The sequence below is a fragment of the Vidua macroura genome, chromosome 21, assembly GCF_024509145.1.
Source record: "Vidua macroura isolate BioBank_ID:100142 chromosome 21, ASM2450914v1, whole genome shotgun sequence".
Lineage (NCBI taxonomy): Eukaryota > Metazoa > Chordata > Aves > Passeriformes > Viduidae > Vidua > Vidua macroura.
Genome location: NC_071591.1, coordinates 5,991,980 through 6,007,208, shown reverse-complemented (window position 1 = coordinate 6,007,208; position 15,229 = coordinate 5,991,980). Strand labels below are relative to the sequence as shown.

Sequence of the window (15,229 nt, the reverse complement as noted above, 5' to 3'; positions counted from 1 at the left end):
ACCGGCCCGGCCCCGCGGTGACAGACGCAGCGCCGGGGAACGGTGGCGCGGGCGGAGCGGGCGGGGCGCGGGCAAGAGGCGGTGAGGGCGGCGCGGCAGAGCGAGGGCTCTGTGGCGCAATGGATAGCGCATTGGACTTCTAGCGTGTGACGGGAGTCATTCAAAGGTTGTGGGTTCGAGTCCCACCAGAGTCGCATTTTGCCGCCGGGGAGCGGCGATCGCTCTCGGGGCTCCGCGGCTGCACCGGGCCGGGGTCCCGCGGCCGCCCCCGGGCGCTGCTGCCGCGCAGGGTCCGCCCGTCCTCCGGAGAGCGCGGAGGGGGAGGCCCCGTTTTGGGAGCGGGGTCAGGGGCGGCCCGGGCACCGCAGAAAAACCCGGCCCCGCCGGGGAGCGTACCCAGGCATCCGTCCCAGCATTTCAGGAGTTAACTGTTACCGCGTCCCAGCACGGCCCCGCAGTACGGGCATGCTGGAGCTGCCACTTGCCCACAGCGAATATATCCTCTCCAAAAAAAGCGTTTTCATGTGGCTGGTGTCCGCCCTCCCCAAATCACCCTCCGCTCCCTCTGCCGCCTTCTTTCCGCAGGCTCCTCAAGCGATGGCTGCAGGAACAGCAGCCACAGAGACTGTTACTTGATCTCGCTGAGCAAATGCCGTTTAAAATTACATGGTGTGCCATTTCTGTAGCGCTGGCACCAACCCACTGAGCTACACGTGGCTGCACGAAGGCGGCACCATCAACACTTTCAGCCCAGACACTTCAAGGCCTCATTAAATAACCCAAAATGCAGCAAAAACCTCTCTCACGGCCATCATTTCCCATGTTTCCTTGTCTGCTGCTCACAGTTCCTGGAAGCAAATCTTTGCTGCCCTTTGGTTTATCCACCCCAAGGCTCTGACGTTTCTGGGTCATTTTAGAGGCAAATATTTCTTTCATCTCGACCACTGCACTAGGATAACCCCCACACTGTGTGTTTTACTGGCAGATAAAGGATGTATTTATATGCTGTCTTTTAGTATCTGTTTGAAATAACTCTGGGGGCCTAGGGAGGATTTGGAGAAAAACCCACAGTCTGGCTCGTGGGGTGGCTGGGGATGCAGGGAGAAGTTAGTAAAAGGAAATCTGGGGGGCAGTAAGAAAACCTGCTGGAGGCAAAAAGGGGTGAGGTTTTGCATCAATCTCCAGCTCAGGAGGAGAGATGGGGCAAAAGGACAGGGGTAATGAACTACAAGCCCCAGTGTGGATTTATTAAACAAGAAGGAATTCCAACAGCAAACACACATGAACAAAGAGCCCCTGGCCTCGTGGCTCTTTGCCATCACATCCAGCAGCTCTGCTCCCTGGCTGCTGGCAGTCTGGAGCACAGTTTAATTAACCCAGACAGCCATCAGCTCCCAGACACAGCACCAGCAGCCGCTGCTTCTGCACTCACTGGATTCAATCCCATAATCCCAATTGTGTCATTTTGTTGCCCAAGGAAGGGATGATTCCTACGGAACAGCCAGCACATCATGTGGATTTCATCATTTGTGATGGGGAGGGACTACAGGGAGACACAGCAGACTGGGATCGGCTCTCAAAACAGCCAGTCCAGGAGGGACAATACACAAAGGTATTTCCCTGCCTACCCTGTGGGCACAATCACACACTGCCTGGTCTCTGAGGCAGGAAGTGAGACACATCCAATATGACCCAACAGGAGACCAGTTAGGCACCAGTACAAAAATGGGATTTCACCACTGCACACACCAAACCTGCCCCTGTGCTCCTCTGGAAAATCACGGGTTTAGCTCCAGCCCAGGGCAGCCCCAAGATTTGAAGCCTCAATCTTCCCAGGATGGGGAATTTACCTGGATTTACCTGAATTTACCAGGAATTTACCTGAATTTACCAGGATTTACCTGCACAGCCCTGGGGCTGCAGAAGGCCAAGGCATCTGTTTGCTGCAATGTGCTCCCTCCCCATTCCAGCACTTGGGAGCATCAGTACTGGAATGCTGCTGCTGCTGGGAGACCTGAGCAGCCAGACCAGCTAGCAAAGGCACATCCGACCTTGACCAAAATCACAAACAGCAAAAAAAGGTCGAGTTTTTGTCACAGCACAGGGAGGTGCCAGTTGGCCCCTACCAACAGGTTGGTGCCAGCTCTTGGCAGGAGAAAACACAGCCCTCGGGTCCATGGTGGAAGAACTACAGCCATGCTGTGCTCCTGGGCAGGGCAGGAGGATTTTGAGTGTGGCTGGGGCCAGCTGCTGGCTGCCAACAGGGATCCCCCGGGCCCTTCCCAGCATGAGCTGAGCTCTCACACTGGGACGGCCGGGGGAGGGAAGATGCCGAGCTCCTCCCGCAGGGACTCCACGGGCTGCTCCCAGCGCTGCTCGTAGTAGACGTTCAGGACACAGCTGGCGTTGAGCCCGCTCCGAATCGCCCAGGGAACCAGCTCGGTGGCCAGGACCTGCAGCTTTCTAGAACAAATGATACAGGTGGTGGTAGTTTTGATATCCACATTTTGTTAACTTCCTTCTCCAAGTCCCCATTGTAAGCTGATGCCAAGCCCATGTGTCCCATGCATCCCTCTTTCTGGCATCCCCTCTGCTTAACTCACAGGGGAAACCAAGACACAGAAGAGGATGGTGTGTGAGGAAGATTACAGTCAGCACCAACCCAAGGCCAGAACTCAGGTTCTGCAACTGCTAGGCAACAAAAACAGATGTGCTGGGGCAGGGAACAGTTGCCAGTGTGGTGAGGGTCCTGCTGGCCCTCAACCCATGCCCATCCAAGGTCTGGAAATTGCTCCTGCCTGGCACAGGGGAGCTGGTGTCGAATGCAGATTAAACATCAGGTTCTGCTTCAGTGACAAGGCAAAGCTGTCATCCTTGGGATGTGGGGACAGCAGTAGGCTCATGGAGGGATTTGTGACTGACTCCCCACTGCAAACCAGCAGTGTCACCTCTTTGTCCCCAGTGGACACGGGAAAGCACCACACAGGCTGGGTGTACCCAGGGCAGAGACTGGGCACCTACCGTGTGCTGAGCCGGACAGGGCCGAACGCTGCTCCCAGGACACACATGGGCAGCCCCGTCTGGATGGCTTCGAACCACTTCACCACCACCTCACCTGCGAGGGAGCAGGGAGGTTGTGAGCACACAGAGCACCTGGATCAGGGGCAGCCAGGGCTGCGTGGCTCCTCAGCACAGGCTTACATCTGCCCTTCCCAAGGACGGCTACTTGGGAATGCTTCCTAAGTCTGGCCATGGCACCCCACAAGCCCTGGGAGCTTGGGGAACACATCCCAGGCAGTCCAACTCCCTGCAGACCTCGGCAACGCGGTGCCAAGGCCCGATGCTCCGTGTGGCTCTCCCGGTCTCCCAGCACAGGCCTTTTACAAAACTGCCTGGATTCAGGCAAAGCCTGAAGAGACCTGTCATGCTGGTCCCCACAGGTACTAGCAAGGCTGCACTTGTGACTTGCTATTGAGTCAGACACAAAATGAGGGCAAAGGACACAGAGACGTGCAGATAAGGAACAACCAGGAATTCCCTTCTGCCTTCACACAGAGCTTGCAAAACATCCCTCCCTTCATGTCACCCTCCCTGCCAGGCAGAAAACACCCATCCAGTGCCTGCCTGTGCCCAGGGCTTGGGCAGAGCATCTCCCAGCAGGGAAAAGGTGACATCTCATGGCCTCTCAGTCACCACAGGGCCAGTGATGTAGGACAGTGATGATGCAAAATCCCCACACACTGACCCAGGATGAGGATCAGGGGAGTCCAGCTGGCCCGGCGTGCTCCATTTCTGGGAGGCAGCCGAGCACAATCGGTGGGTTTGGCAGTGCAGCTCCCTGAGCCCACTGCTGCTCACCCAGCATGTTGGTTGGCATGCCCAGGAGGGTGTGCATCACGTCATGGACTTCCCGGTACCGCTGGATCACGTATGCCAGCTCTTCATCATCGACAAACTTGGGCGGCATCCGGGTGTCTGGAGAAACTTTCTGCAAGTCCAAGGAGGTCCAACTCAATTCCATGGCTCCGATCTCACCTGTGCTCCCAGCACAGGGATCAGCCACAGAAATGTGCACCCCATGAAACCCCACACTCACATTGTCCTCCAAGAACCGGACGTACTCCCGGCCCAGCGAGCCCTCCGGCAGCCCCTGCAGCCTGGCCATGTCCAGGGTGGACAGACGGATGCGAGGCCGTTCCCTGGAAGCAAAACACAGGTCAGTGAGACTCCCAGTAAAATCCACAGCAGCAGATTCTGCAGAAAAGGAGGCCTTGGAAACCCCCACCCCTGCCTCTTTCCATCTGTGCCATTTTCCCTCTGCAGATCCTAACTGCTCACTGCAGGGACAGCTCTGTCTGCGTGTCTGTTGCAGAGGCTGGGACATAAATTGCTTGAAGGATCTACCTGAAGCCTTGGCAATAAAAGGGCCTTTATCTTGTGTGCTTGTAACAATTCTGGTGGGAAAAACACTGGTGTCCCCTGCACTGAAAAGCTGCTGCTGTGTGGGCTGCCAGCCAGGCACAGCCCCCAGCAACAGCCAGCCCTGCAGAGCAGAGAAATGTAGTGCCCCTGCAAAGCAGCCAGAGCTTCAAAGGAGCATCTCCAAAGAGGAGAAGGAATTTGTTCTAAGCACAGGTTTAATTTCAATCCTGCTCAGGCTTTCAACACCAGCTACACAGAGAAAGGCCTCCTCTACAGGTTGTTGGCAAACAGGTGCCTCACAGCCTTGGAAGTAAACAAAAGCCCTTTTATTTCCATTCACAGGGTAAACTCTTCCCATGATAAAAGATCCAGAAGCTGCTCAGCTCCTAGAGTGGAGGTGCCAGGGAGATAAGCATCACTGGCACCAGTTTCACACTGGCTGCAGATACTTCCTTGTGTATTTGTTGTCAAAGGGACCTCAGCAGCTTGGGGGATAAAAACAGAAAGACCTGTGTGCCCAATCCAGACCCCTGCAAATCCCTGCAATACCACAGGGCAAGGAGCAGGTGGGTATGTCCCTTCTCAACCCTCTCCCTGGGCAGTTCTGCTGGGATTCAGCCCCATCCCAGTGCTCTGGATGTTTTACCAAGTCAACTTCTCGAGCCAGGATGAGGCTGGTCTGCACAAACATATGGCAAAAGGCAACTTTTCTCAAGCTCCTATGTGACATAAGCAGCAGGTGTGACACATAACAGGGAATAGGGAGAAGGCAAGCAGATATACAGTGAGAGCTTGGTTAATAAGAGAAATCCCCCCTGGTCCTCAGCCTTGCTGCACTCAACGACTCCTTGCAGACATGGAAGCAGAAGTGATGGAGTTTTAAAAAAGAAAATGAGAAGTCGCCTCATTTCAGCTTGAGCCAAGAAAAAAAATATGGAACTGCCTAAGGAGGAGGCAGACCAATGCAAGAAAATTCAGCAGCAGGCACAGGGAAGAAATCCACGGATGCAGTGTGTTCTCATCACTGCTCAGCATCCACATCCATGGATTTCTCCCCTGTGCCTGCTGCTGCATCTCGTGGTGTTGGCAGCTGCCAGTTCCAGCAGCGAAGCAGAACAGACAGGCAAGTGAATGTTAAAAATAAAGTTAGCCTGGAGGGTGAGAGCTACAAAACACTTGTGCTGCTTCCAAGCTCTCCCTTCACAGGGCAAGGAACCTGCTTGGCCTCGTGTCTGCCACCCCACCACAAACCACACAGCGAGGGAGGGAGGGAGGGATGGGGAGGGACGCACTGGAGGATGCGGTAACCTTCAGGGTGGTTTTTCATCTTGTCTCGCAGGTTTGGCAGGGCCAGGCAGCCTGTGGTCTCCCCAAGGACTGCCACCATGTCTGAAAGAGAGACCAGAGAGTGACCCAAGAGCTGTTTTCGCAACACCCAGCTATCCTTGGTTGTCAGGTGAGGAAATAGGGCAGTGAACCAACCCATTGGCCAGGAGCAGGCAGGAAGCCTGTGGCAAAGTGGGGATCCCATAAGCCACACAGCTTCAGGGCTACTCTGCCCGGCTGTCACCCAGATGACCCTTCCTGGGAATGGGATGGAGGAGCAGGCGTGAGGCCTGGGGGACTCTGGAGAAATAGACCGGTCTGGGCGGTAACACAAAGGGTCACACTGGGGTGTGTTTGGGTTTCCTCACTCCCTCTCTTTCACAGCCTCCTTCGCCGGGTCAGTTCTCAGCCCTGCGCTTGCCCCAAACTCTCCTATGAAGCTTCCCAGCGGCAGGGAGCGGGATGTTCTGGACGCGGGTGGCAGGCGCTGCCCTCGCCGGCCTTACCGTGTCTGTAGGGGTCATAGAGCGCCATGACCGCGGAGCCGGCGGCCAGCAGCGCCTTCTGCAGCGGGCTGGTGGGGATGTGCCCGGGGTACAGCTGCTGCCACCCTTCCACCTCCTCCTCCTCCTCCTCGCCGCGTCCATCCCGGCCCCGCGGCTCGCTGTGGCTCGGCCGGGCTCTGCCTGCGGGGAGCAGCGGGTAAGGGAGCGGCCCGGCTGAGGGGCTGGCCCGGACGCTCCAGGGGCAGCGGCGGGAGGCACTTGCCTGGGGAAGCGGGACCCCCCCGCAGCAGCGGGACCCCCGCCCGCGCCGCCCGCAGCAGCAGCTGCCGCATCCCCGGCGCCGACCCCGCCGCTGCCCCGGAAGCGCCCGCAGCGGGGCGGGGCGGCCATGGCGGCGGCGGCCGAGCTGGCCGGGCTGTTCGCCGTGTACAAGCCGGCGGGGGTGGCGTGGGGCCGCGTCCGGGAGGCGGTGGAGACGCGGCTGCTGCGCGGTGAGCGCGGGCGGCGGGACCCCCTAGACCATCCCATCCCCAGGGGCTACCGGTGGGGCCCGTCCCGTCCCATCCCTTCCCGTCCCGTCCCGTCCCATCCCATCCCGTCCCCGGGATTCGCCAGCCGCCCCTGACTCCCCTCTCTCCCCCCGTTTCTCTTTCAGAGCTGAACGCGGCGCCGGGACCCGCCCCGCGGCAGCGAGTCCGCTTCTTACCGACGCCGGCCGCGGGCGGCGGCGGGGCCGTGGAGCTGGTGGCTGCCAGGGTGCCGGTGCTGGCCGACCACCCGCTCGGTAAGGGCACAGCGGGGCCTGGGCCGGGAGAAGCCGGGGACCGGTGGGAGCCCCGGGCAGGCGCTGCGGACCGGCTCCGTCACTGTCTCCGTTGCAGTGCGAGGCCCGCGGTTCAGGAAGCTGAAGATCGGAGCAGGTCACCGGCTGGATGTGAAGGCCTCGGGAGTCTTCGGTGGGTCTCGTCCCGGGGCAGCACCGTGTCCTGCTGTCTGCGAGGTGATGGGTTTCCATGCAGGGAAGAAGGGTGGATGCACGGCCATTGCGCTGCAGCAGCCCCTGGGTCTCACAGCCCCACTGGGAGTTTAAGTGCTAAAACACAGAAGAAATGTGAGCCGCTGGCAAAGCTAGATGAGAGAGACCCAGGCACAGTGGGTTCTGCTGGGGGACACCAATCCCCATGTCTGCTCCACCACCTCAACTGGCTTTGCTGTGGCTGGCACTGCTGAGCATTTGCCCTGAGTGCCCAGATGGAAAGTTCTGGGGAAATCCAAGAGCTCTGGATTTCAGAGCTATGATTACAGCCCTTTGGTTTTCACGCCAGACAATAATCTGGGGGGTCTAATTGCACTGCTCAGATGTGAGTCCTAAGGAGATACAGCCCTGCCCAGGGGGCAAGAGTGGGGTGATTGTTCAGTGCTGTGTAAATGCACATCAGTGACTTCTTGTGAGGCTCAATAACAGGTTCCCCATTTTCTGTGTTTCAGTGCTTGGCATTGGCCATGGGAACAAGCTGCTCACTGACCTGTACAACTGCCACCTGACCAAGGTAGGTGCTGGCTCTGAACAGGCCACGGAGCCCCAGAGTGCCATCGCACACTTGATCCTGCCTCAGTGCCCCAGACCAGCCCTGTGATGCTGATTCTGCATTTAAGTCTCAAACCTATGAATGCTTTTGAGGGTCCAGAGTTTCATCCTTCACATGAGCATCTACTTGTGGCCTTTTGAGCACAGGATGCTGCTGTCTTTTTGTATAAAACTCTGATAGCCTGCACTTCTAGCAGCTGCATGGTGCAGTACTGCTGCTCAGTTGCTTGGAGCATTTTTTTGATAAATACCACTCTTTGTCCTTCTTCCAGGTTTATACTGTTGGTGGGCTTTTTGGTAAAGCCAGTGATGACTTCTCAGACACAGGAAATTTAGTAGAGAAGACAACATTTGGTAAGAAACTGATCTGATGTGTTTTTTTTTTTTTTTTTTTTTTTTAACAGAACACCAAACTACAGATTAAAGCATTTAATCAGGTGAATTGCACAATGACAAAAGCAGCATCTTGTATGTCTTCTAGTCCTTGTTGATGTTGTAGTGTCCCTGTTCTAAATCTAACCATGATATATACAAAGCCAGTGTGAACACTGGTCACAGTGGTTGCTAATTAGTTGGTCAGGACCCAGATCTCCTGTGAATCACACTTGGAGATAGCAGTTAGGAGATTTCATTGAATGAAAACATACAAGAAAGAAAGAAAATTGGAGCATCAACATTTTGGAATCAGTTAAGCAAAATAACTCTTCCCTTGGCAGTCCAGCTCTGTGCTGCTCCATGTAGAGTCAGGGGAAATGACTTTGCAAAGGCCACCCCTCAGCTCTCATCAGCCCCTTTTGATGTGACTGCCTGCTCGAGGGACAGCAATACCTCAGTGGCACTTTTCAGACTTTCCAGTTTCTGGATGGATAATTGAGACTTTGTTTTTGCCTTAATATTTGCAGATCATATCACAAGGGAGAAGCTGGAGCGGATTCTTGCTGTCATTCAAGGGACAAATCAAAAGGCCCTGCTGATGTGCGTATCCACCAGGGCAATGAGCTGATCTGATCCCACTGCCATGTGCTGGTCTTCAAAACAAATGAGAGGATTTTGTTTCCCATAGTCAAAGTCTGTAAAGGTTGGAGTGCTAGCAAGAGGTAGAGAGGAGTTACTCTGAGTGCTTTGGTGAGAGGCTGCAGTTCAATGTCCTTCTTGTATCCCAAAATCTCCAATCTGCTGGTTTAGGTCCAATCTGCTATATTAGGGCTGACAAAAATAACTTGTAGACATGACCAAGTACCTCCCTCCCAAACTGTGCTACACTACTGATAGTACCTACACCACTAAAATATCTGCAAAAACTCACTGAATGGTTTTAAGAATAAAAATTGCACCTCTGTTTAAGGGGATGGACATATTTTGAATGTCTTTGGAGAGAAGTTCTAAATGTCTCTGTGCTGCTCTCTTTTTTTCCCTAGGTATTCTAACATTGATATGAAAACACAAGAGGCATACGAGCTGGCTGTCAAAGGGTTGATCCGCCCCATGGGAAAAAGCCCCCCAATAATCACAGCAATCCGATGCCTCCAGTTTGCACTTCCAGAATTCCAGCTAGGTAGGACTGGCACAGAATGTACTGGGGAACTCTTGAGTATGTATTATGGCAAATAAGTTGGTAAACTTCATTTTCTTACTCATTATTTAATGCAAAATGAGTTGGTGGGAATTTCTTAGCAACTTATAACTTCTCTGGTAAATCCAGCCAGCTCATAGCTTTTGCCTTGCCAGTTCAGATCTAAGCCCAAGGCTTGAAAATTTGCATCATGAATATTTATGGGGGAAATTCTTCTTAGCTCAATGTTTCAGTGTAATGCATTTCAGTGCTGGGTTTTGGGCTTTTTTTTCAGTGGTTTGTTTTCCTGTAGCCCATCCCCTTTCCTTCACAAATGATTTGTCTTATTTAAAAAGGTGCCTTTTTACCCCCTTTGAAATACCTACACTTCTACATTACTCTTCTATATCTATAGGTTTGTTTTCTAAAGTATTCACTTTGGAAGGGTGTGGAACACCCTGCAGTATTCCAGAAAATCATACCATGCTCTTAGTGTCTTCTGCCAAACCAGTTCTTTCAGCGTAACTGCGAGTGATGTCTGGATTTACAATGTCAGAACTTGTGTCAATGCTCTGCTTCTGAAGGAATGTCTCTGTCCTCCTAGAAATCCATTGCTTGCATGAGACTCAGCAGTACCTCCGGAAGATGGTTCACGAGATTGGTCTGGAGCTGAAATCATCTGCTGTGTGCACACAAGTGCGGAGAATACGCGACGGGGTTTTCACGGTGGACGACGCTCTCCCGAGAACTCAGTGGAACCTGCAGAGCATCCAGGAGGCAATTCGGAACTGTCAGCTCAAAGTGGAAGCAGAGCTGGAGAAAACCCTGGCACATGGGGAGAACAGTCCTCTTCATCAGCTGGATGGGGACACAGCTGAGCACGCTCTGCAGGAGCGTCCCTGAGCAATCCCTGCAGCACAATACGGCAGCGACGTGCCAGCAATGTGATGGACAGCAGAAGGAAGGAGGTTAATTGCAGTTCACTTCCACCCTTTCCTTGAGATTACTTTTATCAGAGGCTTTTTTTTCCTTCAGTGACAGGCTGTATCATTTTTTTTAAAGCATCACAAACACTTCATTAACAGGAGGTAGCTGTGCCAAAATTCCTGTTGATTTTGAGAACATTAGGTTGCTACGGGATCTGAAAACCCATTCCTGAATTGTTTAGCAGCAGGAAGTAGTGTCTTAGAAAGCTGTATTCCCTTGACTGCACAGATTTGTTCCTTGCAACTGGCAGCATAACTTATCTGCTGTATGGATTTTATTTTCCCTGTGTTCTCCTTGAGTATTTTCTTTCCATTAGCCTGCTCTCAGACACAGGAGAGCTCAAAATCGGGCTAAATGAGGGATGTACAGGAGAAAACACAGCTTACCCAAAGCAATGCAAGGAAATGGTTTTATCCAGAGTAGGCATGTGATGAAAAGTGGCTTGTAATGGAGACTAATGCACAGGATACAGAAAAAAATAAAATGGAAAATGACCTGACAGGGAAGAGGTTGGTTCTTGGCTCAGTACTCATCTGTGTACATTGACCCATAAAAACCCAGCAAGTGCTACTTTATTTTACCCTTTTTTTCCTGAGGAGCCAAGGGTGTTCAATGGTCTCTGGTATCCTCCTCTGCAGCAGGTCCTGCCCTTTGGGAAACTGTAAACACTGCAATACCATTTAGTCTCCATTAGCTCATTATAGCTGGGTCTGACTTTGCAGAAACACACTTTCTAAACTGAAGTTAAAAGTCTGGAATCACATTTCCATTATTGTACTCAATAGTTTTCCAGTTATATACTTACTTAGTGAGAGATTGATTTATGGAAAGCAGAAGATTTGTTCTGTTCTTCTCTTGGACTTGGACAAAGGCCAGCATATTTCGTCCTCCAGGTGACAGCCATAAAGGTACAAGAGTAACTCTGGGAGGGGCAGTCACAGGGGCCATGATGAAGTACCTCAGTGGCAGTGTGCAGGCCTGTCCTGAAGCATCCCAGGAGTCCTTAACTTAGTGCCTGGAATCTTTCAGTTCTGGGTTCCTCTGTGCTGCAACAGAGCAGCCAGAACAGCCGTGGAATGCAGCTGCCACCGCCTGGCAGAGCCAGCGTGCCAGCAGCAGGGATTCCCCAAGGACACCGTGCCCTGTCCTTGGGTTGTTCTGTGGGTGTTGTCATCCTCCATGGACAAGGGATTGGGATCAGAGACCTTCCCTGGACACCTGCCCAGTGCTACCTGAAGCATAAACCCATCCCTGCAGCCACAAGCAGGACACTTGCACAGCTACAGCTGCAAGTTTAACTCCAGTGCTCCTACATAGTGGGGAAGAAATCATGGACTTCTCACTCCTTGAACAACCTTCAGTAACTTTGGTAATGGACTGTACTTCATCCCCTCAGCTCACACCTCACAAAAACGGAACAATTTCCATACATCGTTCCTATTGCAAAAGCAATTTCCAGTTGTGTGTGTCACTGACAGAGGAACATTTTGGTTGGAACACTCCAAACGCTGAGCCAGTCCTTTGTTACTGGCTAGAAGGTCTTGGAAAGTAAAAATGGGCAGAAGGACATCAAGTCTGAGTGAAAAAGGGACAATAGATCTGCAGTCAGCAGAGCACTTCATCACTTCCAACTGCCCAAAGCAGCCAAATTTAGTCTGTGCAGTCACCCTCAGCCCTAACACTGACATTGAAACACTCGTGCTCCCAACATCATGCACTGTCCAGGACAACACTCACTCCCACCATGACTCTGCACTTAGAGCAAAGTGATTCTGCACCTGCACATTCCTGGAGAAAACAATTTAATAGCTCATGTCTCAGTATAGTTTTAGAATTTGTTCCCAGGTTCATGCACTGTTATATAGGCTCTTAAAGTGATTTACTGACAAGGCTGCTTTATTCAGAGTGAACAGTTCAACACAACTTTACATTTTGCCATTTACTGCAGAAATGATACAAAACCTCCAGATACCAGAGCAGGTAAGTACAAAAATGACAGAACACCCAGACTTCTCTGGATTTGTTGATAAAACAAACAAAAAAAAAAAAAAAAACCCAGACCACCACAATTTCTGCCTTCTTCCCTTCTTTCGTCTGAGGGTTTTCCTTTCAAAGCAGCTACTACATTGCACATTTGTATATCCTCACTTCCTCTATCCATTCAGTAACCAAACAGCCCCTGGATACTGCAGGGAATCAAAGGCTCCATGGAAGAGGCTCAACATCAACCTGAACTACAACCTTCCAAAAAAAAAAAAAAAACCAAAAAAAAAATCCTGTTGATCAGGTAGTACATGAAATTATCTAAAATCCTACACCCCTTTTCCAAAGGTTCCTTTTCCACCTTCTGTCTCTCCTAAACCAGGATGACACCAATGTGTAATGGCCCAGTGACAGTCACTTTTGCAGGACATGGCAGTCTCCAGGTTCAGGACTAGTCACTGAGCTCCAGGTCATACTCAGGATAGAGCTGTTTTGTAGTGACTCCTCGGATAACAGCTAGGACATAAAGAAACAGCATTGCTTTCATTAAAAAAGATCAGGTGAGTCAGAAACGTGATGTTTTCTTCCCCTAATTATCCCACGGCACATCCCATAGCCAAGAAACCCAAGGTTTTGCAGCTGTGCCTCCTGCTTGCCCAAACACTTTTTTAAAGTGAAGACTCTGTAACACAAGCTTTGCCTCCATGGTAGCAGTTTCTTTCTGTATGAAAACACTGACTAAAAAGGTCTTGAACAGCTTTCCCTTCCTTACCTAGTTTGCCCAGGAGCATCTGCCCAGCATCTTTGATTTCATTGTACTCATGGAGCAGAGAGATGTGCTTGTCCAGTTCCTCCAGGCTGTAGCCCCTGTAAAATAACACCAGGAAGGTCACAAGTGACACAGAGGGACTGGGGCTTCCTGCTGCTGTGGGAGATACCCAAGCCTGGCACCTCTAAAGCAGAGACTGAACATAGCAAAGTGCAGTTGCTGCAAGTCCTAAACATGAAAGATCTACACAAGCTCAAGAAAGCCAATGCACCCAAGTTCTCAGAATCAAGTAGAAACAAGAGTAGGCTGTAGTGAATTCCATTGATATGTATCTCTGATCTGTATATGGGGAAAAAATTAAGAATCGTAGAATCATTTAGGATGGAAAAGACCCCCAAGAACATCAAGTCCAACCTTTGGCTAAGCAGCACCATATTAACTAAACCACAGCACTGAGTGCCATATCCAGTCATCTCTTGAACACCTCCAGGGACCATGACTCCATCACCTCCCTGGCCAGCCTAGTCCAATGTTTAATCACCCTTTCAGCAAAGAAATTCCTCCTGATGTCCAACCTGAAGTTCCCCTGGCATAGCCTGAGGCCATTTCCTCTTGTTCTGTCGCTAGAAGGTTTGTTTATCCTTGAGGATAAATGAAAAAGAGTTCTGGAACAGCCTTTGTTGTTCTACCATTTCCATCCTATGCAGTACATTTACCTTAGAAAATCTCAGTCTTTCACAACAAATAACAAGTGGCTAAAATTATCTGTTCCCAGTAAACACATAATTACCTCAGGAACACGCAGGCTAAAACAAAAATCCTCTTATGCAAGCTCCTAGTAAAACTTGTTTTGCTTTACCACATGAAGTGGAAAGAATTCCCTCTTGTCTCTAACAAGTCCCATCACTTACAACACTGTAACCAACATCACACCATACCAACCATAGCATCATAGAAGGTCAGCTCTCAGCTCCAATTCCTGGATCACATTTTATTTTAAAAACAAAAATAATTAAGGCATCAAGTAAACACTGAGCTTGCCAAGGACATACTCTGACAATAATTGTGCAATTTCCTGGTCTAGAGCAAGGTCTTTCTGTTTCAGCTCTTTGATTTCACATCGCAGGGCTTCTTCGCTGGCTCCATTAGGCTGGAAGGACTTTGGAGATGGGACCTGTAGAACACAGAAGACACGTAGCAGGAACTCAGCTCTGGGTAAGATGTTACAATGCTGGAGCACTAATGTGAAAATAGTTTATATGTCACTCGATAAAAAAGGAGAAAAGGAAAAAAAATATCCCCAGGGCAAGGAGGGGGGTGTTCAAATAAAATGTGGATCAGTGTACATAACACTAGCCTGCTCCATACCACATCTAACCGCACTTTCGAGAGCTACACTGTAAAGTGAAAATAAATAATTAAAAACCACTATTGTGCCTTTTAGGAGAAACTCCCAGCACGACTCAGTGCAAACTGCGGTGCCTGCGCTAACCCGGGGAACCCGCAAGGAAATTCCCTCCCCACCGGGCCGGGCTGAGCCCCCGGGAACGTGTGAGCGGCTCCCGGGGGAGCCCCGCGCAGGAACTCACCGGTGCCCTGAATCCGGCCGTGCCGCTCCGCCGGCCGCCGGCCGAGACCCTGGCAAAGCAGAGGGCGCCGCGTCAGGGGCCGGTACCGCCACCCGCCTCGGCGGGGACACGGCCCGGGAGGGGAGGGGCAGCGGGGAACCGGCTCCTACCTCCTGGGCAGGGCCCGCGGCGGCGGGTGGCGGGGCGGGCTGCGGCCCGCGCTCGGCGGGACCCGCTCGGCCAGGGCTGAGGGCTCCGCGCTGACCGCTCGGAGCTGCCGCCACACCGGAGAGTCGTCGTCCCCCCGCCACGGAGCACGCCGGGAGTTGTAGTCCCCCCGCCACAGGGCACACTGGACTTTGTAGTCCCCCCGCCACAGAGCACGCCGGGAGTTGTAGTTCCCTGCCGGGCCCGACCGTGGCGGGGCCGCAGGTGACATTGGGTGTGGCAGGACACAATTGTCCCCCAGTGGCCGCAGCCGGCCGAGGTCGTTACATTTGGTGCTTCAGAGACACCTCAGCACTGCGC

The 15,229-nt window shown here is 52.2% G+C and overlaps 3 protein-coding genes and 1 non-coding gene across 4 annotated transcripts; 2 read left to right on the top strand and 2 right to left on the bottom strand.

Annotated features, from left to right (window-relative positions):
* The first annotated feature begins 105 nt into the window (after positions 1 to 105).
* On the top strand, positions 106 to 194 carry TRNAR-UCU (transfer RNA arginine (anticodon UCU)). Its single transcript is given in 2 exon segments — positions 106 to 142; positions 159 to 194. It is a non-coding gene; the product is annotated as a tRNA-Arg (tRNA).
* Positions 195 to 1,218: 1,024 nt separating this feature from the next.
* COQ4 (coenzyme Q4) lies at positions 1,219 to 6,621 on the bottom strand. Its single transcript, XM_053996622.1, has 7 exons — positions 6,513 to 6,621; positions 6,255 to 6,430; positions 5,715 to 5,811; positions 4,097 to 4,199; positions 3,859 to 3,988; positions 3,022 to 3,115; positions 1,219 to 2,463 (listed from the first exon to the last, which is right to left on the bottom strand). Exons 1-7 carry the CDS (start codon positions 6,584 to 6,586, stop codon positions 2,301 to 2,303), a joined length of 837 nt encoding a protein of 278 aa, XP_053852597.1. The 5' UTR covers positions 6,587 to 6,621; the 3' UTR covers positions 1,219 to 2,300.
* A 21-nt stretch (positions 6,622 to 6,642) lies between these two features.
* Positions 6,643 to 10,880, top strand: TRUB2 (TruB pseudouridine synthase family member 2). Its single transcript, XM_053996621.1, has 8 exons — positions 6,643 to 6,745; positions 6,910 to 7,038; positions 7,136 to 7,210; positions 7,743 to 7,804; positions 8,115 to 8,196; positions 8,745 to 8,817; positions 9,261 to 9,397; positions 9,999 to 10,880. Exons 1-8 carry the CDS (start codon positions 6,643 to 6,645, stop codon positions 10,295 to 10,297), a joined length of 960 nt encoding a protein of 319 aa, XP_053852596.1. The 3' UTR covers positions 10,298 to 10,880.
* A 1,376-nt stretch (positions 10,881 to 12,256) lies between these two features.
* On the bottom strand, positions 12,257 to 15,140 carry SWI5 (SWI5 homologous recombination repair protein). The gene is made up of 5 exons (XM_053996782.1): positions 14,872 to 15,140; positions 14,723 to 14,771; positions 14,186 to 14,307; positions 13,137 to 13,231; positions 12,257 to 12,880 (listed from the first exon to the last, which is right to left on the bottom strand). The coding sequence occupies exons 1-5, from the start codon at positions 15,138 to 15,140 to the stop codon at positions 12,816 to 12,818; spliced, it is 600 nt and encodes a 199-aa protein (XP_053852757.1). The 3' UTR covers positions 12,257 to 12,815.
* Between the last annotated feature and the right edge of the window lie 89 nt (positions 15,141 to 15,229).